Source organism: Apis mellifera, linkage group LG6, assembly GCF_003254395.2.
Source record: "Apis mellifera strain DH4 linkage group LG6, Amel_HAv3.1, whole genome shotgun sequence".
In the NCBI taxonomy this organism is placed as follows: domain Eukaryota; kingdom Metazoa; phylum Arthropoda; class Insecta; order Hymenoptera; family Apidae; genus Apis; species Apis mellifera.
The window spans coordinates 13,360,226-13,385,872 of record NC_037643.1 but is presented as its reverse complement, the minus strand read 5'-3'; the positions used below and the strand labels follow the sequence as shown (position 1 = coordinate 13,385,872).

Sequence of the window (25,647 nt, the reverse complement as noted above, 5' to 3'; positions counted from 1 at the left end):
CCAAGAAGCTATTTTATATAGAAATCAAGATATCGAATTTTACATTGCATCAATTCTATTAAGTGCTCGTCGTTCTTAAATATAAAATAATAAAAATCTTAAATATCTTTCTCCATAACTATTAATTGAAAAGTTTTGATATTATTTATTAATATTAAAATGTGATTGATAAAATTTTATCATTAAGATTTTACTATAGAAAACTCATAGAAAATCAATGAATAAAAAAATTACGAATAAAAATAGTATTAGAATTAAGTATAATCAATATTTATTGTAATAATTTTTAGGAAATTGATAAATATATATATCAATTATTTTTTAAATTTCCGCACAAGTCAGAATTCCTAAATTTAAGAAAAAGTTTTTCGCGATATATTTATATTTTTAGATATATAAAATATTTTTATTAAATCTATCGAAAGAAATAATAATATCCAAAAATAACAGAAAATAATTTATTTTTGCTTAGAAATACCCAACTTTTTTATCAATATAAATTTCATCGCGATTTATCACATATAATTATTTAACCAATAAAAATAAATAATTTTTTAGTAATTTTTTAGTAATTTTTAGGAGAACGAATTGCTATATGATCTTTATAAAGTTTGAATATGATTATTTACAACAAATCTAAAATCCATTTTATGCAATAATTTGGTAACAATCTTGATGTTATTGTCTGCTAATACATGGAACTAGATTTAGTAGACAACAACACATAATATAAAATATAAGATAATATAACCAAAAAAATTTATCGATTAAATAAATAAATTGATGTTTTTATATATTTATTTTTCAGAATAAATTTTGTTTTCATTTATAATTTATTAATTTTTCTTATTTTATAATTAAAATTTTTTCAAAATTTATTAAATTAAAATTATTAAATTTTTTTACCCATTGAAAAACATTAATTATTAAAAGATAAAAAATATCGTTCTAATATAATAACAAATATAATAGAATTTCTATTATCTAATTTTTCATTATTTAAACATTCTCTTATCTTAACAATTCTGCAATAACATATTTTATTTTTATCATCGATCAAATTATATATATATAATTATATAAATAATAAATATATATAATAATAGTAATAAATATATATAATTGGATATATAAATTTAATTAATTTAAAAGGTTAAATTTAACAGAACAATACAATAGAAAGAACTCGACAATAATGACAATTTAATCGAAAATAGTAACATTATACGCGATATTGCCAACATTCCTGGCTTCTACTAGAATATTTTTCATTCAAATGGAAACAAGAGAATTTTTAATCATCAATGATATTGATTTAGCACGCAATTAATTTTAAGAGACCTGTGAAATGTGAAATTATTCGAAAAAATTAATCCATCAAAATGAAAAAAGAATATTGAAAACATACATTTACAGATGCATTCATATATAAATGATGTTAAAACCAGGAATGTATGAAAACAATGAAATTCACAACGCCATCTAACGTCTTGTTTATACTTTCGCGAAATGTGAACACAGTAAAATCGCTGTGTTGAATATGTAACGATGTTCAAGAAACACAATCGTGAAAATAGTGAGGTTAGTACGAAATAAAAAATTCTTAAATTTTTCTTTAAAAACCTTTCTTAAAAAATAAGAAAAATATAATTTATTTTCAATTATTTTCATTTGATCTAAAAAATATGGAAAACAAAAAACAAAAATATATTCTGTCAATAATTTAGTTCTAAAAAAGTTTGAATCATTTTTTCTAATGAATAGTATCGCATATATATAAATTTTTGGCTTGAGAATAATAGTTGTTTGTGATTATCGATAAGTTATTATAATTATCAATATTAAATCAATATTTAGAATATTTTATGATTCATTTAAGATAAAGTGTTAGTTAAAAAATAATAATAATAAATGTTTGATATAAAATAATGTAATTAAATTGTTGAATTTATAAAATTTATACAATTTAATAATTTATTAAAAAATATATCAATTTTACAAAGGAAACAATTCATGTCATAATAAACGGGCGAGATATAGGATTTCTATACTTCCAGTTGTTTTGCAATTCAAATGCAATATTTGAATATAAATATATATATATTCAAAAAAAGTGGAAATTGAACGATTTAGAGGAACCAATTACTCTCGCATCGATGTAACTTTAAAATAATTCAATGTATATATTTGTAAAAAAAATTTATTATTGGATTGACACACTTGCAGAAACGATGTTCTTCTTTTCATATAAATATTAAATAAATAAATGAAATATACATATTAGGTTAGGTTTTTTTTTCTATATTTCACTTTAATTTAATGTTTTAATTTTACATGAGAAATTTTATAATTTCTACGTGTATAATTAAATTTTTTTTTTATTTTCATAATTATCATATAATTTTAAAAATATTTTTAGATCGTCATGCATAAATTATAAATATATTATTGATCAAATAATTCAATATTAATATTTCAATATTAAGGAGTTTATACTTTGATTACATTATGGTACTTACAATTAAACAATAAATATTTTTTTTTATAATTGAACTGCTAATTTATGTTATAACAGATCACAGATTTTATTTATTTTTTTGTTTTTCATTTGTATAATACCTGTAGTTGCTATATTGATCTTAATTTAATTTTTGTTCTTAATCTAATTTTTTTTTTTAAATATTTTTTTTATCATTCAGTCTTTATTTTAATTTATATCTTAAATTAAAACAATATTGAAAACTTTAACATTATGATTGGTATATTTTTATGGAATTATATTTAATTTAATAATAATAATAATAATAATAATAATAATAATAATAAATTTATGAATTCTTAAATAACAATTATAATAAAATATCTGTAAAATAGGAAACTTAATTATGTTTCAAAGAAATCGTCTCTGCTAGGTATCATTAATCTTACTATATTACTTTTGTAAAATAAAAAAAGATATATTTTTTAAGAAATATAAAATGTCATTTATCAATTCATTTTAATTAGATCAGTATAGTAGAAACTACGATTAATATAATTAATTATAAGAATTATTAATAGCACGATTTAATAACATGACTTTAATAAATTTTTGAATAAAGTACGATATATTAATCATTCTTCCAGTAACTAAAGCAAAATCTTAATAATTGTTTGTAATAAGATAGGAAGCGAAGAAGTATTGAGGTTAGATTAACGTATGAATATGATATATTAAAATTGAGTCCACTATAACCCTTTCATTAAAATTCTATAAGATTATATTAAATTTTATTGAGCATATGCCTGTATTCAATATGATTTTTATTCGATAAATGATGTTTTAGTATGTCTATTAATTAGATTCTAATAAAAGCAGAAATAATTTTATTAATAGTAATAAAATATTTATTAAATCTTCTGAGTAATATTATATATATATAATTTTCTATTTTTTTTTCTCGAGTAAATAAATAATATTGCTTTGAAAAACTGTTTTTCACAAATATGTACATATAAAGTATTTATGTGGATTAATATACATACTTTTATATATAAAAAATATGTATTATTTTCGTTTATGTAAAATGTTTATGTAAAATGAATGCTAATGTATTTCTTTACTGTGCCAGCACAGATAATTCGCTTTGGCATTATATTTTTGGATTTATATTTGAATATTTTAAAAATTTTAGACTAAAAAAGCATGTAATTACGCTCGATTAAGTGTCAATAGTGGCTATTAGTGACTATTAGTGATTTTTGTGTGTTTCAATAGAGCTTTAAAATTTTGTAGTGTGTATGATTCAATCCTTTGAAATTACAGATTTTAAATTTATTCATTTATGATCAATAATATTTGAAATTTATTCAATTAACATTTTCAAAATTAATATAGAAAATGTTTAAGATAATATTAAATATTTTAAATTTATTTTTAATTAAATATAATTTACGAATGAAATATATAAAATCAAATAAAAAAAAATTCATTAACATATAAATAAAATATAAATAAAATTATATTAAAAAAAAAATAATAATCTCATTCATCGAGCAATAAATTTCCATTTAACTTTAAACGATCTAAAATTCTTCTATAAACCCAGATCTTTCCTTTCAAACAAGACATCAAAGCGTACTCTTCATAACCTCAAAGGATTAAATTCAATCTTTCGATCAATTTTCGCTCATCCCATGCTGAAGTTCGTTTCCACGCTTATAATATTATCTATCCCTTCTTTGTGCCTTATCCATGGCTTCTATACAACTTTATTATTAACTTTTTAAAAAACTTTTTACACTTCTGCCTCATCAATAATAATCGTTTTTTATTCTATTATATTTTTCCTTTTCTCAGAAATTGAATATGTTTGACCGTCAAAAATTCATAGGCCATAATATGGACAATGGATTTATTTATTATAATTAATAAAATAATAAATTATATAATAATAAAATAATAAAAAAATAAATTTATAATTAATTAAATAATTTGTTTCAGAAAACTTAATATATACATTTCTTTCTTTCAAATAATTCGCTTACAAATACGAATTTCAATATTTATGCTTTTTATTAAATTTTGAGAAATATCAAAACGAAAAGCGCGCGACAATTTTGGAATTTATAATTTTTTTGTAGACCTTTTTTTAAAAACTTTGAATTATTAAAAATAAACTTGGATAATAAAAAAATTAAAACAACAGATTGTATTCATGTTAAATTAATAAACATTTTATGAAAATTTTATATCTTTTAAAAAAGAACAAAAATATTATTAAACAAAAATATCATTTCTACTTAAATGATTTAATAAAGCTATAATATTAATTAAATTTAAATTTAATAAATCTCCTTAAATCTTAATTTTAAAATTCTTTATAAAAAATTATATAGAAATTTTCAACTATTTTTTAATCAATAAATAAAGATCTTGAGAATTGAATATTACTGTCTTGAGAGAGTTCAATTAATCGACTAATACGAATAGTTTTATGATATTGCAGAACTTATATATTGCATTCCTGTGACATCTCTTTTTTCTTTAATACATAGAATAGAAATTATAATATTAAAAAAAGAGAAATAGAAATAAAAAATTACAAAAAAATATATATTTCACTAATATAAAAAATAATCCAAAATTTTTTTTCGATATTATCAAATTATTAATTTTTTGACATTAAGAAATTCATTTAAAAGATGTAAAATAAAAAAGTTTCATTTTTTTCTTCAAATTGAAATCATGAGATAAATTTTTTAAGACAAAATTGTTATCGTATTATTTGATCACGGTGTCATTAAATCAAACGTCACAGTTAAATTAGAAAATTGAAATAATGGGTAATATGAAATCATTGTAACTGAATACATAGTAATATTCTCCGGACAACAAGAGTATTAACTTGTTAATGTACAACTTCACGCCTTTATTTTCATTTTGACTGATATAAAATAAAAAGTATTTTTCTAATGTTACAAACTTAATCAATCAACCTTTATAATATCATAATATTATTATAATATTATTATAACATTAACCTTTAGAAATAATTAGAAAAAAAGAATAATACTAGTAAAATAAATATCAGGATTATTCAAGGATAAATTTCTTCATCAAGTTATCAATAGAAAAAAGATATCCTAAGTTTATCAATTCCAATCAATTCTTAAAGTACTTTTTTCAATCTTTTTTCAATTTTATAATAGCAAAAAACTTTTTTAAAAATTCTAAATTTGAAAAATCTTCTATGTATGATAGTGTAGTGATAATTCTTCATCGAACAAAAATCCAAAAAGAATTTTTCAAAAAGATCTATATATTGATTAAGCTATAAGTTGATGAACTAAAAAAGAGGCGAAGCATTGAAGCATCAAAGTCGATATTTAGCCAAGCTCTCGACCTTTCCATCCGATAATCATGATCGAACGAACCATTCAACGGAACGATCATTGATATTTACAGAACTTTCTCAAGCGTTTTTCATCAATAAATCATCATTTTCCGTCTCGTTACGATTTTTTATTACGATGTTTGTAATTATGATATATTTGTAATAATGGAAAAATAAATTTTTGAAATGCAACGACATTATTGCCTTCTAAGAATTTTTGTTTCTATATTCTTGACGAATATATTTGCGCACTTATTATTGCTTGTCTACGAAATACTCGGTGAGTATGTTAAATTTGATGATAAAAATTTTTTATGGAAAAAAATAATTTTTCTTGGCAACGATATTCCGTAACTTCGAAATCATTGATTTGATCCCTCTGATATCGTTGTCTTAAATTAATTAATTTTATCTGATTAATTTAATTAAATCTCTTATTTTAATTCTGTTGATTCTCATCTCGTTGTAGAAACTCGACTTTATTATGTAACATTAAAAACAAAAAAAATTATTGTGAGAAAATGGTAGTCTATATTTCATAAATATTTTGCATTATTTTTATTATTATTAAACTATTTTTTGGTCACATAATTGTTTCCCTTGTTATCTCTTTCGTTTAGATTTATAAATTTATTATAATTTGAATTATTAGAATTAATTAAGATACGGCAGAGAAAAACGTTTTTCTATTATAATTTGTATAATTTTATTTAACTCTTTACTTTGTAATGTGAATTTTTATTGTTAGATTATAATCAATAATTCAAATAGAAAATACACACTGTATTCAAATAAATATATACGTGTTTTATCGTTTTTCATTCGTAATAGCAATGAAAGAATTCGAGAAATATGTAAGTATAATATTAAGAAAATTATGAAGCAAGAGGTTATAAAGAGATATTAAAAATAATATAATCTATTAATTTGTTTTTATATCATTTTATGAATCGTTCTTTGCTAAGCATAGAAATAATTGTGATAATTAATCTATTTTTTATTTTACAATAGTTTTTAATCATAATTTTTAATCATTTCATTTAATTTATGCAAATTGTTAATTTATTACGCATTAAATATTTGTAAACAAAATAGCCACGTTTCATGTTTAAAATAGAGTTTTGTCTTATATATGTCAACAGTTTTTGTAAACTATTATTATTATTATTACCATTAACAAGGAGAAAAATATGATAAATTATTATTATTATTTTCATATTTTTAATATTATCTAATTTCTTACGTTTTCATTTTCATTTAATCAATGATGAATAACTATTTATATATAATTCATAAAAATTTAAATTAGGAAATATGTATATATCATTATATATTATTTTGTGCATATTTCCCAATGAAAACATCATAAAATGTAAATAAGATTAAAAGAATAATAATATTTAAAAAAAACTACAATAGTAAATAAGAATCATCTACCTATATAGAAATAAATCAATATTATAAAGAAATAAGTTAAACCAATCCAATTTAATTTAATCTTGCCCGGAGAATCTATTGAAATTCATTTGATTTATAATTTATAAATTATAATTTATAATAATTTATAATAATAATGAAAGAGCAATAAAAAAAATTAGCAAGAAACTTTCATAATTATTACACACTATTTCTCGAGGTATAATCAACAGGTACAAACGCGATGTTTCATCATCACATTATATCGTACCTTCTTTAATCCTTTATTGGTCCATATTTGTCGTTGACATTTCATAATGGCCGAATTCCATCGACGACGCCATCTGGATCTTCATTAAAAAACTAGAACGCTTTTAACATCGTTATTAAGCCGACCAGCCAGAATATCCCTTGTTCTTGAATCCTGGTGGAACCATTTGCGATAATTAAATCAGGTCCTGTCCAATTCGTATCATTATCATCGAGACATTCGAATTCACAGCATCGTTCGCCGACCCGAAACTTCTTGCATCTCTGTGGCAAAAGATCGATCGATCGTATTAGTCAATCGTCATTCAACGATTCGAGAATCCAGGCCACGAATGGGAATGAATTAAAGGTATGAAAAAATGCGATATATGCATCGTAGTAAGAGGAGATAAGGATGGGTATGATAGAATGAATTGAATGACATTTTCAGGACAATTGATTCTTCTTTTGTAGTGCATGTGAATGAATTGCTTCTGAGAGGTTAGGTGGGAAAATTGACGAGTTTGCAATAGATTAAAAGAATATTTCGGATAAGTGAATTATAAATTGATTATGATAATCAAATTGATTATTGATTTAAATATATTTTATAATTATAATTATAAAAATATTCTAATGGTCGTAAATAGATAGAAATTATACATATAGTAAAATAATTAAAAAATTGAGGAAATAAATTCGCTTTACTAATTTCGTTCATCATATTTCATTTATTGATTTCACGTTATCGACCAATATGCTTTTAATATATTATCTTCTGAATAAAATATCGAGTTAAAATCGCATCAAATGGCATAACCTTTTCAGTCTCTCACTCTTTTAAAATAGGCCTCCTGTTTATCCATCATATACTATGCATATATACTTTCAAGATTAAAAATTCAAAAAATCATCAAATGAAACACCATATTTTACATGTTCTATTTTCGTCATACAAAAATGGTACGAGCAAAGTATAAAAACAACTCAACAAAATTGGTTAAAGTTTGATTATTAATACGACAAGTACTTTGTTTCGGAAAACACGCAATTCGCCAGTCTCCTCGTCGTTTCTTGTAAACGAAAGATATAGTCGGACGAGATTAGCATAAAACTTGTCGCATGCGATCAGGTGGCCTGAATGTCGAGTAAAAGGAGGTAAAGCTACGTGATTCGAGGCGTTTAACTGAAAAGTAACTTTCGTAAAGACAAGATATATAGCAATATTATATTTCACAACAAATAACAATATATGAAAAAAAAATTGAGATATAAGGAACAGTGATATTTATATAAAATCTTTTCGACAATTATTTTTGAAGATTTCTTTTGTCTCTTTTTACTCGATATTATTTTCTTATTTTTACAATAGATATTTATAAAAAAAAAACTTATCGCTAAAAATCATATTCAAATAATATAAATAAAAGATGAAACTGGCATCAATTTTAACAGATTTTTTTTTATCTCTTATCGTTTCTCTTAGCCATTTACTCATTTTTTGAAAAATTTATTATTGAAAAAGTAAATTGATCGAAAGTGAGATTATATAAACTTTCTCTAAACATATCCACGATAGTTATTTACGATTAAATAACACGAACATTTTTGCAACATGAAGCGAAGAAATAGGTAACATGTTTGAAATACGCTAATGCAAAGAAAAAGTTGTACGCGATATTGATTTTATACTTTTGCCACGCAACGCGGAAATTGCGGAATTAAAATCGAATTTGCACCGCAACGTTGACGTTACGACGGCAATTATATTATACATGTGCGTATGTATTTAAAAAATTAAGCATCAAACATCGCGCAGATTATACAAAGAAGGGAATCCGGTAATCCTTCCATTGAAAATAGGATTTCCTTGATTCGAGCTTAAACAAGAGGAAGAAACCTGTGAGAATTTTCTTCGATATTCTTCTTCACTTACGAATTACATGATACGTAATCTCTCGGAAGGAATACACGTTGTGACAAGATGGAATTACTGTTAATAGGATTCTCAAAGTAGAAATATGTAGATTGAAAATATAAAGTTTGAAGAATGAAATCTTCGTCAGTAGACTTTTTACTAAAAATAAATATTTTTACGCGAATAATTTTCATACTAATCCATTTACATATATTCTTCAAAAATTGATACTTGGAAATCATTATTCTTCCAATATAATCATTATCCAATTTATTTTCTATTATTCGCTCGATCCATTCGTCATTCGCATTATCATAACCTATATTCATCTCTAAATTCTTCATTTTGATTGAAAAATCGCGTATTTCCATGAATGTATTATACTTCCCAATCAAAATGGTAGCGTTTGATTGTGAATTTTTTTAAAGATACGAAAAACAATTATTGATTGAAATATTTCCTCTTATTAAAAATCGATTAGACATTGTAGTAATAAATAATCTGTTTTATTCAATTGAAGGAAACCGAGGAAAAAAATACGGCAGTCGTAGAAGCACGATTTTACAACAAGAATCTCATTAGGAGTCTGAAGATGTCACATTGAATGAAAATTCAATAAAGTGAATATTAACTGTATTACCGACAGCAATCGTGTTAAGATAATTCCTAAATAAATTAGCCGTCTGTTTACGGAAACTTAACGAATGTCGTCACCATCTTCTATCGATTTCTGAGAAATATTTTTTACGAACGAAGAATAATTCGTCCCACTTGAATAATGATACAAGTCACGTTGAAAGTTTTTTTTCTTATTAAGAAACAAGGTGAGAATAATTCGATGAGATTCCAGGGAGGAATGTAATACAATTTCCTGCTAATCGTAATTTCTCGAACTTTGCTTTCCTGTGATTAATAAAAAAAAAAAAAAAAAAAAGAAAAAGTGGAGGAAGAAAAGTAGATGGCCTAGATCGAAAGCGATGTGTTATTTATTATTCGTTTGTTCGTTTCCATGTCGCGCAAGAAAAGTCGAGATAACTGGCGAGTGAATAAATCCGCCATCTCCCAATGGAAAAATATTCATTAGCCCGAGATCACACATCGCTAATTTCTACTTTTCTAAACGTCCTATGTATTCAGAGAAGAAATTGAAAAAGAAACAAAAGGAGGGAGGGAAAGAAAGTTAACGAGAATTACCGGTACATTGTTCGTTTTTGTTGGGATCAACTCGTAATATTTTTTGTAGATGAAAGATGAAAAGATGGTTAATTGATTGATTGTTTTCGATACGATTATAAAAATACAGATTATAGAATACATCGTAAAATGGTAAAAATCCAATTGTATTCAATTCAATTTTTCAACTCGAATGATAATTTAACAACAAAGTTTCGCAGGCCTCTTATCTGTTTTATCGACCATGAATGGCTTCTATGCGAGGAAAAGCTTGGCTGATTAAAAATTTCAAAAGATAGAAGTTTGAAGCTCGCCATTGAAAACAGATTTAAACACCATCGTTTTAATTTCATTTAATTGAATTACTCGCCAATTTCACGAGCCACGGACTTTACAAGTGTCGTCCATTCAAAGGTATGATATCCCTTTTTTCCTTCTTTTTAATCCCGTAGTAATTGATCCGTTAATTCCGCGACATCTTTAGATCGCTTTGCAAGATTTGGCTCATCACTGTTGAATTTACAATCAATTAACTTATTTTCTTTTTTTCTTTTTAGATATTTTATTTCGAATCTTATTGAATTCAATTTCTGAATAATTTTTAGAATAAAATTTCTTGTGTAAATATTGTAAGTTTGGATTAATATAAGGCAACGTGTGAATAACGAATCGTTAACCCAGTTTCAGTAAAAAGCACGTGCATATATACTGATCCCCGTAACGAATTCGACACTCCAATTATTATAAAGCAATTTCTCGAGTAATTTTTTTTTTTTTTCTTTTTTACGAATGTAAATGATTCCAAAATGGTTGTGAAAGTAAGGATAAATTTGCATCTAGATGGATAGATAAAAGAGTAATTAAATCGACAAAACCTGTAAGTTAACTTTTTAATAATAATAACAAAAAAAAAAATAATGAAAATTAATTTTGACAAGTTTGATAATCAATACTACGCTCCAATTATTTCTGCTTGCAGCAAGTGCTTTCTTTTTGAATGAACAAGTACTCACGTAAGGTGGTGTGCAGAAGATGGATTGACACCACATTGGTTCCGAATGATAACAGACGCAGAGACTGCAAACCGCAGGTCCTGGTACATAAAGGAGACCGTGTCGAACTATCGCTCCTTGGAAATCCGTGCAATTCTCCTCCAAGGCAGCTAAAAATGATTTTCACTTGAATATCTTCTCGATTGCATGCTCAGTTGCATGTATTGTTAATTACGGAAGGCAAAATTATCGTGCGCGCTAATTTTTGTTCGATAGATCCGCATTGCAGTTTTCATGGTACGTTTTCATGAAAGTGTAGATTTTGTTTAATAACATTTTAATAGCATTAGATCCTTTAGTGAAATGATATAATAATATTGTTATATCAAAAATTTTTTTATTTAAGATTTTATGATCAATTATTTACAAAAAAAAGAGTAGTCTCTAATTTTCATGATTTTTTTTAGGTATTGTTATCATCACCTTGAATATTAAAAATTTTACTTGTTCATTAAAAAATTATGAACGTAAATGTTTTTTTAAAATAGTTTAGTTAAATCAGGTTAGTTTTGATCAAGTTTATTATAATGAACAATTGATAAATAACAACAAATATTAAGAACGGAGAACGATTGACCATTTTATAAACATTTATCATTTATGTGATACAGAATGTATACAATTAATTAGAAAATAATTGTAATGAAGAAAGAAATTCATGATCTCGAAAGGAGGATTGAGATATGTGATGATCCACGCGACAATTATAAATGATTTCCGTCATTCAAACATGTTTGAATTTATAAACACGATCGAATAATTAATCGACGAAAATTATTAATTTCTGTCCTATTGTTTAACATTGGAATAAGGTCGGATCGTTTCGATTCCGCGCGCAATTAACAATTAATTACAATGGACATCGGATTTTCAATGCGATATCGATAATATTCGATGAATGAACGCAAAGTCAATTGATTAAATCAATCAATTCGGTCGAACCTATTAATTAATACATCATATGATACTTATTCTTGTATTGCGTGTATATCTCTATACATATTAAAAAGATTCCATTTATTGATGAAGAAAATATATAATTTGATAATTATTGTGTGAAACTTTGTATGGAACAGGAAATTTTAAAACAAAGAAATAAATAATTGTTAGAATTTTTTTTATATAATTATATAATTGACCACTAATTGTAACTTAAAGTAAAACTTATTATTTAATATTCAATTCATTATATTATGCAAGTATACATATTGAAGCTTGAAATTAATTTAAGTAATAACAATAATATAAGAAAATAGAACATGTAATTCTTACAAGTTAATTAAAATTCGAAATTTTCGTGATGAATTATGAAATTCGTGATGTACATATTGAAATTGATTTTATCTGTATCGATTACAGAGCTCTTCAACTTTCAACTTACCGGTCCTCGAGGGAAGGAGAAGAAGAAGAATAGCGGGCAGATAGAATACCCACACGAGTATTTTCGAGTAGAGGCTCGAACTGCTCTTCATGGTTCTCGATTGAGTTAGCCACAGAAGATCAAAGAATGATGTCCACCAGGGAGGCTAGATAGATGAAAAGTAGTTATTCCAACAACCACTGTGCATGCACTGCAGCGGCCAGGAGTATGTTATCTGCGATAGAAATCAGAACACATTCGTATTTTCAAGTAGTTGGATCAATTTCGCGTGGGATTATTCTGATTGATACTAACGAGGGATAATTGCTTTGTTCGCGACTTTAACCAGCTGCTTGATTGCCTGTAAATGTCTGAAATTGTCACTTGGACTCTTTCCAGATTAACAACTAAGCTTTTTTATTTTTCTTAGAATTAGAATATATCATAATGCTTCTTCTTTTTTAATCCTTAAATTCTAAATTACTTTATTGTTTACCTTATTGTTTTCATTAATTTTTATTTTAAATACTTGAAAAGTGTTCAAACAATATCTATTTTATATTATTAATTATCTAAGATAGAATTTTGACAATAATGTGGGAAGTCCAGATGAAATACGTATTTCAAAAATCGAATGGAATCCAATGTTTCATTCTTTCTTAGATTCTGCCCTCAGAATTATAATCGCGATCGATTATCTAACAATAAGTAAGAATGCAATAAGATTAACGTCAATTGTTTAACCTTTATATAACGAGGCCATCTTTCTAAAAATAATGCAAATGGAGAACATCAAACATTTGAACTCGGGTTTAAATATTCATTCGTGGAATACTGATTATTATTCATCGAAGCCAATTATTCAGTTTCCTATTCAATTATTCACTAGTAATTTAACTAGCCAACTATTATGTCTATACATTGAATATATTTTTTCATTTTCACTTTTCTTATATAATTCAACATATGATTATTTTAATCTTAATAATTAATAATTTATCATACTATTTATAAAAAAAACAATAGATCGAATTAATTTTTTCGCAAGTGAACGTTGCGTTGAGAGTGAAAATTATCTCTTCGAAATCATTCTGAAAAAAATAGTCCCACGAGCAATTTTCAAGAATTTTACTCTCATCATTAATCTAAGAATCGATTTTAAAATTTTAAAAAATAAAAAGCAACTATTATAGCAATATGGTTAAAATTCCTTTCTAGAAGAAATGGTCCTTGACAATCGGTACTTTTCCGTTTCTTTATTCCTTTGATTCATGAAATTTACGAACACTTTCAACACGTGTACCCGGCTAAAAAACCTCGAAAACCGAGTAATAAGTAGTTGCGTCGTAGTTTCACGCGACAACAAACGCTATGTGTGGCAACGCACGCTTTTCCAACATTTTAAAAGCTTTTTTTTCCCCTCCTATTTTTTTCTTAACGAGTAGAACCGTTTCCGCGAGAGCAAAAGCATGGAAATTGCACGCTGACAGTTCTGTATCGCATTGACATTAATGGCCCGTTTCAAAAAATTAATCTTTCATTTTTACCTTCATTTTTTCTTTATTTGTACATTTGTTCATTTATTCGTGTACATGATCATAATTAAGAGCAAACAAAAATTGTAAAAAAGTGTTTTACAATCGATGATGGTGAAGTTAACCTCTTTTCAAACTCGTTTTTCATTTCTTGAGAGAATTTTTTTCAATGCAGGTCAGTGAATTTTCATCCGATTTAACTGATTTTATCCATGTTTTATCCATCAAAAATTTTCGAATAGTTTGCTGGTAAAATTTGTTTAAAAAATATATAAAAGTAAAGTAAAAGTAAAATAAAATTAATATTTATGTTTTATATTTCTTCTTATACTTTATAAACTTTTCATTGAAAGTTCGTAATATTTATCTAACAATTTTTTTCATTTATTACGATACGAAATTATATTATTTAAAAAATGGAAAAATATAAAATTATATGCTTGCTATTATATAGTAAAATGTTGTTTTATGCAATAATAGCATTTTGACTAATTCTGTTATAAAAAAAGGGATTAAATTATAAATTAGATTAAAGATAAAATGATGCATATTCATAAACAGTTTAAACATTTACGTACTTTTATATATTAATGGAAATTTATAAAAAAAAAAGATTTAATATAAAATTTATCTCGATAATTTTTTTCTTATTTTATAAGCAATAATTTTATATGCAATATTCAATTAATTTATAAATAAATAACTTGAATATTAATATAGTAATTTAGCTATAATTAAACTAACTTTGTGATTGAAAATTAGCAATACATTGAAATCAAATATAAACAAATATTCTCAACCATAAATTTTGATTCTTTCTTAATTAAATTCATGCTTTTAACCAGAATCGTATTGTTTAAACGCGTTCATAGTTTTTTTTTTTTTTTTTTTTGGTTGCCATGTACTTTTGTTATCGATTAGATGATATCTATGTACATTGTTATTACGTCAACGAAGCAGAATATTTATCGTATAAAGGAAGACTAAAAAAAACAGAGAACACTTTTATTAATGCATTTTTGTAAATAATACAGATAAAATCACTACACAGTTCTTTGTAATTATAGCTATATAATTATGTTACAATTAATGTTCCAATGTTTCTTGTTTAGTTTTTGCATTTCTTTTTTCACGATGGGTATTTAATTTCCAAATTTTTTTTTAGAACTATTATTGGAACCACTCGATTTATTCAACTTTGATAAAGGTCGATCAGCAACCTCGATTTATTTCAACATGGTATAAAATAGATTGTATCAAGAACTTTCAAAAGTCGATGCAATATTAATAGCGATCAATTATTTATAGATGTAGGTTTTATGTACGGTTAAAGCGTATCACCTGGTGAATTATCGAGTTTCTGGAATGCGTAGGATGACAAACGGGATTGCTATAAACGGTTCATTACTATGTATATTAGGGATGAACCTATGATAATCTTGATACAGGATAATCTTTGAAACAGAGATTCGTGATTCGAAGAAGTAAAAATACAATAAGTATAAAAAAAGAATATTCTTTAAACTGTCTTTTTAATTTTTATGAATTTATATTTACATCAATATAGATTTATAATAGATATATACAAAATAATTATATTAGAAGCTCAGATAAAGATAATCATTAATTATATTAATTATTACAGCAAAAATTATTCATAAATTAACTTTATACAACAAATCATTGGGATTTTAATTTTGTGGAATCAATTGATATCAAAGAAACTCTATAAGTATTTAAGTAAGAACATACATTGATTCTTAAACGTAGCAAATTAACAGTCAACATTCTTAAGAAAGCCTTCAAGACTTAAGAATTTAAATTGGACAACACTCATTCAGGTAAATGACAAATTGCCCTATTCTTTTTATTAACATTAATAAACTACCCTTATTAAAACTGCTCTTTTTTTTTTTTCATAAGGGATATTCACACACAGGATACACATTTGCACTTTGAATTTCAAATCTTCAAATTTGTCTAATCTTCAAACTTCAAAATTCAAATTAAATAAAATTTGTAAGGCTCAGAATTTTTGAAATCTACAAATATCTGGCTGTGATAATCAATATCCATATAATTTATTATTTATTAATATTACATTAATGTAAAAAGAAAAGGAGAGAAAAGAAAGAAAAGGAAAAATGGATTGAAAATCAATTAATTGGTCACGGAATCTATGTCTTTACAAAAACGAATGAATCGACGAAGCATGCTTTAAAATTGTCCGAAGTGAAACAATACTCGAAATTGATACGAATTGTCGATCCATAGTTTGATTAAAAAATGGGACGAAACAAACTTCACCAACTTTGAATTTATAACGACGATTGCAATTCATGTAGTATATGCTCGATTGTTGAATAGTACAATGGGTGTGCAAGACAAACCAGTTATATACGTGATTGCTATCACCTAATCTATTATTTACACATTACACGTTCACAAGGCAAATGCGTTTACCGATTTGGACGATGTTTTCCGACTTCCAACATAATGTTGCTTACAATTTAACATAGTATGATCAATTCGAAGATTATTTTGAAAATAGTGATTATTTTTTTAATCAATTGAATACAAATTAGATCAAGAAATAATGCAACACGATTGTTACAGAAGTTAAAATTTAACTTTTCAATAATATGATTTTTCTGTATTTTATTTTATAAGATATTTTATACAAGAAGTTTTCACAGATCAAAAATAATCCAGTTTCAAACCATCCATTTCTCGATTATCAAAAATAACGAGATAAACAAAGTATATATTACTATTTTTCTTAATTTACAATACAATTATACATATATGTATATCTTAAAAATAATGAAAATAAAAGAATAAAGAATAAGATAATAAAGAAAAGAATAAACAATAAAGATAGAAAAAACCATTTTACCAATATTCAATATGATTATTATTAAAAAATATATTGAAAATTTCATATCTATTGCAGCATTTCTACTTACAGAACCTTGAAAATAAATTCTTAACCCAAATAGTCGACCTCGATACTTGAGAAATTTTGAGAAGCTGACGTCAATACCAATACTATCGTTATAGCTATCATTTTGTGCTAAGCTACATTAATTTTATTTAACGGAATTAATTTACATTATATGAAACGTGATCACTACATCAAATAAATGAAAAAGAAGAGTTATTATCTTTCGTTTCATCGCATACATATTTAAGGATATAATAAGTATGTAGATACTCTTAAATATAATATAAACACAAATATAATATATAGTTATATATATAATGAAGCGGTTGAATTTAATTATTTCTCGACTTTTTAGATATCAAAATCTCCTTTTATTTAACATTGAATATATATAATACATAAATCATTCTAGACATTAATTAATCTTGCATGTTAATTAATTAAACAAACATTTGTTTTATTTATCGTATTTCAAATGTTAATATATATAATCGTTTAATACTGAGTAATTTCTTATCGAATAAAAATATTTCTTGTTTTTTTTCTTTTACAAATTTAAATATAAGAAATTTAATTTATTTTCCTTTTTATTCGTATGTTATTACATTTATTAAAATTTCTATTAAATTTTTCAATTTTTACAATCAATTCATTCAATTATTAAAAGTTACGATCTTCGATGTTTTAAATTAAATCAATTTTTACTATATATTATAAATTATGATTTTATTTAATTGCATTAGATTATACAGATCTTATATTACAAATTAAATATATATTTCAGTTCAAATTTTAATTTATATTTCATTTCATCATAAACGTTATCAGTAATCCCTACAATGAAGTCTTATAAGCACTTATGTATATTGGAATGTCTACCGTATATTAAAGCTCTATCACTGAATCATGACTCTGCCATCTAGTGATTAAAACTGATCATTTAGAGGTACTAATCTGAAGTGATGGATAAATGATGGATTGAAGATGTCATTAGAATCATAATTTTAATTTGATTGATCTTATTCATAAATAAATATATATAATATTTTTTTATAAAATGTATTATTAAATACGATAATTAAAATAATTGAATACTTTAATTTTAATTTTGTCATCATTTTTAAAATTAACGTGATAATTAAATCTCAATGATAAAATTATCATTGTTATAATTTCAGAAATATTCATTTTTATGTAACAATTTTTTCGAAACATAGTAATCTTAATTTCCATTATTAATTTAATTATATCATTACATTGATTCGAATGTAAAATAAGAAAAAAAGAATGTAGAATATAAAATAAAAAATTTCAATCTTTAAGAATGAAAATAGTTTTAAAAAATAATTTTGAAAAAAAATTTCTTAAAGATTTTTATACGCTTTTCGATTTACGTTTGTTTATCGATTTTCATAACTTTGATAAACGAATCAAAAATTAATTTAAATGTTTCGCTGTAAGTACATATATATATATATGTAACACACGATATTGCGAGCGCGTTAAGAGGCAAATTTAAATAATCCTTATATAAATAAAATTTTGGCCATTGAATTTATTAAATTATTATTATATAGAAAATTTATTCGATTACACAGCAAGATAAACAAGAAAGTCTCAATTATTGTAAATACGAATAGTTGAATTTGTAAAGAAAATATATATCTTCCAAATTATTATTTTTATATTATATTATATATATATTTATTAAAATATTATATCAAAAAATTTATTCAAGTTTTACAAATTTTAAATTTCTTTAAAAGATATTTGGATGCTTATAAAATCAAATCATCTTCTTCATATTTACAACTACATCATTTTACGAAATTTAATTATATTAAATTAAATTATTCTATTCTTTTATAAATTACTTCAAATTATTTATTAAAATTTTTTAATTTTCCTTGAAAAAATATTTTGAACTGAAATTACAAAATTTTTAATCCATCTAAAAAAGAAAAAAAAAAGAAAAATAGTAAACAACAGAAAATAAGAAAAATAACTTCACCTAAGAAAACAATTTTAATTTACCTCGAAAGTGCATCACGTCGATGTCTCGATCGTTCCTCATGTATCGCAGTCCATGTGTCCGAACAATATTCTCTTCAAATAACAAAGATCGAAGTAAACAATTCTCTTCTTTTACGGACGAAATCGGATATGAGAAAAATGATAAAAGAGAACAATAATCATACGATAAAAGTGGCGATACTAAGTAGGCCGGTTTTCGGAAGAAGATTCACGAATAAGAAGCAAAAGATCAAAGACCGACGCGACCATATGCCGTTGACGGGCAAACAGCGACTAACCGAAATGAACTCTGTCGCAGTGTGAGCACGGGTTGCGTTCGCGGGTCGATCGAACACGTTCTGCGCCTCTTCTCGGCAGCGGCGTTAAAGCCAACCCCGACGGCCGCAACGCACTGCAACATCAGTTATCGTTTTTGACTCGTCCATGATATGCAGTGATTGCAGATCAACAATTTTTCTTGCGAATACTATTCTAAGGAAAAGTACTGTTCTAACAATTAATTAATTGTTCGAAAGTGCGAATAAAAATGTCGTGTACAGCGTTCCCAATAGTTTGGAAAGTCTTATCATGTTATCCGGGGAATTCAAAAAATTATAAATGAAATAAAAAATTTCAAATTAGGATTTAAGTATTTTGAAAAATACTTTATCTTTTAATATTCATTTTAATATTCTTATTAATTATTTATTTTTAAATAAAATAATAGAAGTATTTCCAAATTTCCAAATAATGATATCTATAATGTCTTTATTTTTTCATCATATAAATATATATATATATTAATCAAATATTTCTATATTTATAAGTTAAGTATTTTTTCTCTTAAAAATATTATTTTCAAATGTTTAAAAAAATCATTGTAAGCTTCCTGAAATTTGATAATAACAACTAGCCTAAGGAAATCTAAAAAGTTTGTAAACTTGAACGATAAAGAATATCCGGAAGCTAGTTACTTAAACAAAGAGTCTCAAAGATTCAAACAACAAAGAAAGGAAAAAAATTTCAAGGGACGAGAAAAAAAGAATGCGCTAATATTGACGCAATTTGAAAAGAAAGAATACTAATAATAAAAACAAAGGAAATTATCAATTTTTAATCTAAATACAATTTTTTATTAAAGTTTTTTATTACACTAAAATAAATTAGAATTTCAATTTTGTTTCTTTTATTTATTTCTTCTCTAATTTATTTTTTAGCAACTAAATATCTTTGCCACATAATATTTTTAAACATCACATCTGAGAATCCACATGCATTCTCAGAATCATAATTTATCTTCATTATTTTAATTAAATACTACTCATTATTATTTCAAACATATCTGATAACTGTTGAAAAAAAAATTTGAAGTATAGGATTTTTATCCATTAAGGCAGGGATCAAATGAGCATCAAAAAAATGAATGTTATGTTTTTTTAACATTTATATTCTAGAAATAATTATAGAAGTGACATCTACATTTTATAATATAATGCTATGACAATTGTTAAAAAGACAAATTTAACATCCGTTTTTTGATGCTTTTTGACGTATGACTGCGGCTTAAAATAGTTAAATAGTTAAAATAGCTAAATTTCTACAATGACATTGTATATACATCTATTCTACAGTATGTGCAAAGTTATCATAGTAAGCTTTACTATGTATAGAATGTATAAAATATATATGTGAACTATAATACAGAATTAACATCACCATAGCAACGAATCTGTGTTTTGAAACAAGTCTTCGATTCTTTATGAATGAATTGTCATAATAATTATCATTTCGAGATTATTTTTGAAGTTGACGAAATAATATTTTTCCGGGTTGTTTTTACGGATCTCTAGTCATTATTGTCATTTACTCTATTGTCTATCAGATAGATAAGATAAAATATTTAGATTTATGTTATTATTTTTTGTAAAAAGTTACAACATTTTTTGCTTATCGAAAAATATTATATTCATCATAATCATCATGAGTGTTTTGTCTATGGAAGGAAGCATGAATAAGATGCGTCATGGTTTGCGAAAAGAGGTAAAAAAATGTTACAGTCTGTAAAATTGTGTACAAAACTTTCTTATAAAAAAAAAATAGTTTTCTTTTAATTTTATTTGTTTTTTACGACATCGTTGTTTTTTTCGTAATTGCAATTTATATATAATTGAAAAATATATATTAATAATAACAATTGAAATAAACAAACAAAAAATTATTAGAAAATAGTACTTCGTTCTTCCATTATTTTGAAAAAGTGAAAGAAGATATTTATATAATTTTTTAAAAATTTTATAAAAATTTGTAAAATTTATTAAAGATTATTAATTGATTAATTTTTAATTAGGAGGAGAGTCGTATTTCACAACGTCGTCAAAATATACTATATCTTATATACGATTATCTGAACGAAAATAAGTAAGTATTGTAAATATAAATTTTTTCTTATTTTAAATTTATTCATTTAAAATTTTTTCTTGAGTATATATATGTATGTTTCGATATGTTAAATCACTTAAATTATTTAATTTTAACTCATTAATAATTATAAAATAGAAATATTTACAAACTTTTTATAAACATTTAACGAATATCTACACTATTTTTTCAAATGAATGTATCTTAATAATTTATAAATATCAAATTCTAGGCCAGATAATATATCTATTTCAAAAGACTATGTAGATTATAATAAAATCTAATATTTATATTTTTATATTGAAAATCAATATTTTAAAAGAAAAAAATATGAATTTTGAAGAGACATTTCATTTTTTCCTTTGTAATAACATAATAGTATAACACCAAAAATAAGAATGGAGAAGAAATAGTAGGAGAGATAGTATAAAAATTTGATAATCAACGCCATCTTCAGATGTCGCAAATGAAATACATTTAAAAAGATAGTAAGAATTGAAGATTAGCGTCATCTTTTGAGTATTTTTAAAAGAGATCTAGAAAATTAAAAAAATGATGGTAATCCTCAATTACTCTATCTTATCCAAGCTTTAAAGAGATTTCTTTGACTTTCAAAAAATAACGCTGATAATCAATTCTTATCTTTATTCCTCTACTATTTTCTTTTGAATTATATTTCATTTATGAACTCTAGAGATAAAACTACAATTTTTATTCTATATCTATTCTTTTCTCACTATTTATTCTTTTTATCTATAGATATTTTACAAAATTTATATTCTTAAAAAACAGTTGTGATATTTAATTAAAAATAAAAAATATTTAAATCTTATGATTTTAATAATAAATTAATAATAAATTTTTGTATTATTTTAAAATTATTAAATTTTCAATGAAATCATTGTCATTTGTATCAATATTAACATTTTAAATATCAATATTTACAATTGTATACTAATTATATAAATAAATATATATTGTTTATAAATAAATTTAGCTTTAATAATATTTAAATTTATTTTTATGTATATTGTAATATTATTAGATACGATAATCAATATCATTTTAAACAATATTTAAAGAATTCTTTTATATAGTTATACAGATACTTGTGAAACATTAATCTCCGAAGCTGAACTTGTTTCTGAAATTCAGGTTTGCGATAATATCGATTTAGAAAGGATTATAATGGAATTTGAAAGTTATTATCATATGAAATTCAATAAATATCCCATGTTTTGTAAAAAAAATGCAACAAATATAGATAAAAAGTAAGTTTTGTTTACTTAAATTAAAAAAGTTAAAAAATTAAAAATTTTTTCTTTCATAATATTTTATTATTTGTGTTTATTTTCAAAAAGTCAAAATTATTTATTATTTGTTAAATATAATTATGAATAATCGAATTATTCCATAATAAAATACAGATTTCAATTATAATAAATGATTTTTGTAGAAAAAGTAAGACAAAAGTCACAATTCCTGCTTCCAAACAATCGCAAAGTGAACTAGTGAAAGAAAATAGTATACAACAAGAAATAAATAATGAAATAAATAATATTAATCTTGCAATGACAGTAAAACCGATTTTTTCCAACCAGAACACAGTTAAAGTTTCATCAGAAGAATTTGACATTCCAAAAGAAAAATTTATGCAATCGAAAATATGGAAATGTATCGAAAAACTATATTCACCAAATTCAGAATTGCGAAAAATCGCTATCGACATATCACATGTAATAAAACATCAATTTAATTGATAATAATTCTATAACAATATATATATATATATATATATATATATATATATATTTTATAACAGGAAACAAAAACAAAAATTCGAATATTATAATTTCTTTGCAAGTAATATATCTTTTGTAATATAGGAGATTGTATTGGAGAATTTAAATGTACATTGGGATGATGTAGTAGGTTTAGATGACTGCAAAACAGCTATTAAAGAAGCTATTGTATATCCTCTTAAATATCCTATCTTCTTTGCTGGTCCATTTTCTCCTTGGAAGGGTATTCTATTATATGGACCACCTGGCACAGGTAAAACATATATTTCGTTATTTCTTTTACACGCAAATAAATAAAAATATTTATAAAAATTGATGAAATAGGCAAGACAATGTTAGTGAAAGCTGTAGCAACAGAATGCAAATGCACTTTTTTTAATATAACAGCTAGCTCCTTAGTTAGCAAATGGAGAGGTGATTCCGAAAAATATATACGTGTAAGTTATCCTGTATAAAAGAAAGATCTTATATATGTAAGGCAATCGTGTAACTTTATTATCTGAAATATCTCATTTATTTTTGGAAACATTAAAAAATATTTTAGATAAAAGTTATGCTCCAGAGAAGCGTAATATGATATAATTAAAGTTAAAATGGGATATCCGATATAATATATATATTTTAATAGAATACTATTGTGTGAAACAATAGTTTAAAAAATAATTATATATTGTTTAATGAAATAAATTTATTGTAAATAGGTTTTATTCGACCTTGCTTATAGCCATTCGCCCACGATTATTTTCATAGATGAAATAGATTGGATAGCTACAAATGTACAAAATAATTTATCTGAACCTGCAAAAAGATTTAGATCAGAACTTCTTACTAAGTTGGATGGATTAGTATCTACTGATAATTTAAACGTGCTACTTCTAGCTGCAACTAATTCCCCGTGGTAATGATACGCAATTAATAAAAATACGTAACAGTAATAATATTAATAAAAAAAATATGTGAGAAATATATAAAAAGTCTTGAGAAAAATATTCTTATATTATATATTACATTATTATATAATACTTTACATAAAAAAATATAAAAAATCTTTTATATTTAAAATATTTAAATTTTTTATTCTTTTATCTAGAATTTTTTTTATAATAATGATTTTATTTGATAGGAATATTGATTCAGCTTTACTTAGACGTCTTGAAAAACGAATATACGTGTCATTACCCAATGAAACTACTCGACTTGGTATATTCAAATTATATCTCAGTGATAACTTGTTAAAGAATAAAAATGTAGTAGACTTTTTAATGAGTTATACTAAACAGTATTCTGGTGCAGACATAAAATTGCTTTGTAAACAAGCATGGATGTTAGAAGTAACTCCAATGTGGAAAAATCTTGAAAAAAAAGAAATATTCATTACAGATTTGAAATATGAATTAAGGAATATTGAAATATTAAAAGAATTGCTTAAAGAAACAGTACCTACAGTAACAAATACGGATATATATGATAACTGGGATACAAATATAAATAACAAATAATCAAATTATATCAAATAATAAAAATCAACTAATTAAAATATTATTATACTTAAATTTTTTTAATTTTATATTAAAAGTTATACTAAAAAAATATATTAAATGTCATTAATCTATTATATAATAATATAATATATATGTAATAACATATATAAATAAGATGTCTCAAAAATATTGGAATATCCGTAAACTGAAGATTTTTTAAATAAAAAGCAACATATTCAAACAACATTTTTCTTTGCAAAAATTTTCGTCACGGCTTTGTTAATAAGTTGCCACACATAGCTAATACTATTATTACGACACTAAGCAACTACATTAAGCTTTGTGATTGGCTAATGTTTTTTTGTTAATAACATGTTAATAAAATCATAACGAAAATTTTTACAAATGTT

At 23.9% G+C, this 25,647-nt stretch overlaps 2 protein-coding genes and 3 long non-coding RNA genes across 9 annotated transcripts; 4 read left to right on the top strand and 1 right to left on the bottom strand.

The window, feature by feature from the left end:
• Positions 1 to 7,503: 7,503 nt before the first annotated feature.
• On the bottom strand, positions 7,504 to 19,842 carry LOC725417. 2 transcript variants are annotated; one of them, XM_016912911.2, is made up of 5 exons: positions 19,722 to 19,842; positions 19,558 to 19,629; positions 13,066 to 13,279; positions 11,646 to 11,794; positions 7,504 to 7,826 (listed from the first exon to the last, which is right to left on the bottom strand). In XM_016912911.2, the coding sequence occupies exons 3-5, from the start codon at positions 13,154 to 13,156 to the stop codon at positions 7,656 to 7,658; spliced, it is 411 nt and encodes a 136-aa protein (XP_016768400.1). In that variant the 5' UTR covers positions 13,157 to 13,279; positions 19,558 to 19,629; positions 19,722 to 19,842; the 3' UTR covers positions 7,504 to 7,655. The 2 variants fall into 2 exon arrangements, with proteins under 2 accessions (XP_016768400.1, XP_016768399.1); XM_016912910.2 differs by having other exon boundaries at positions 19,558 to 19,829.
• On the top strand, positions 7,816 to 11,741 carry LOC113218827. Of its 3 annotated transcripts, none has more exons than XR_003304816.1 (4): positions 7,816 to 7,911; positions 9,980 to 10,785; positions 10,854 to 11,509; positions 11,612 to 11,741. It is a non-coding gene; the product is annotated as an uncharacterized LOC113218827 (long non-coding RNA). The 3 variants fall into 3 exon arrangements; XR_003304817.1 differs by having other exon boundaries at positions 9,980 to 11,046; positions 11,190 to 11,509; XR_003304815.1 differs by having other exon boundaries at positions 9,980 to 11,509.
• Positions 11,787 to 13,225, top strand: LOC102656672. Its single transcript, XR_409425.2, has 2 exons — positions 11,787 to 11,921; positions 13,044 to 13,225. It is a non-coding gene; the product is annotated as an uncharacterized LOC102656672 (long non-coding RNA).
• Positions 15,358 to 17,364, top strand: LOC102656842. 2 transcript variants are annotated; one of them, XR_001703581.2, is made up of 4 exons: positions 15,358 to 15,818; positions 15,888 to 16,063; positions 16,225 to 16,420; positions 16,519 to 17,364. It is a non-coding gene; the product is annotated as an uncharacterized LOC102656842 (long non-coding RNA). The 2 variants fall into 2 exon arrangements; XR_001703580.2 differs by having other exon boundaries at positions 15,888 to 16,078.
• A 1,238-nt stretch (positions 19,843 to 21,080) lies between the features above and the next one.
• LOC551788 (katanin p60 ATPase-containing subunit A-like 2) lies at positions 21,081 to 25,279 on the top strand. The gene is made up of 8 exons (XM_016912938.2): positions 21,081 to 21,576; positions 21,884 to 21,954; positions 23,052 to 23,225; positions 23,411 to 23,690; positions 23,841 to 24,009; positions 24,081 to 24,193; positions 24,458 to 24,654; positions 24,880 to 25,279. Exons 1-8 carry the CDS (start codon positions 21,445 to 21,447, stop codon positions 25,253 to 25,255), a joined length of 1,512 nt encoding a protein of 503 aa, XP_016768427.2. The 5' UTR covers positions 21,081 to 21,444; the 3' UTR covers positions 25,256 to 25,279.
• The last annotated feature ends 368 nt before the right edge of the window (positions 25,280 to 25,647 follow it).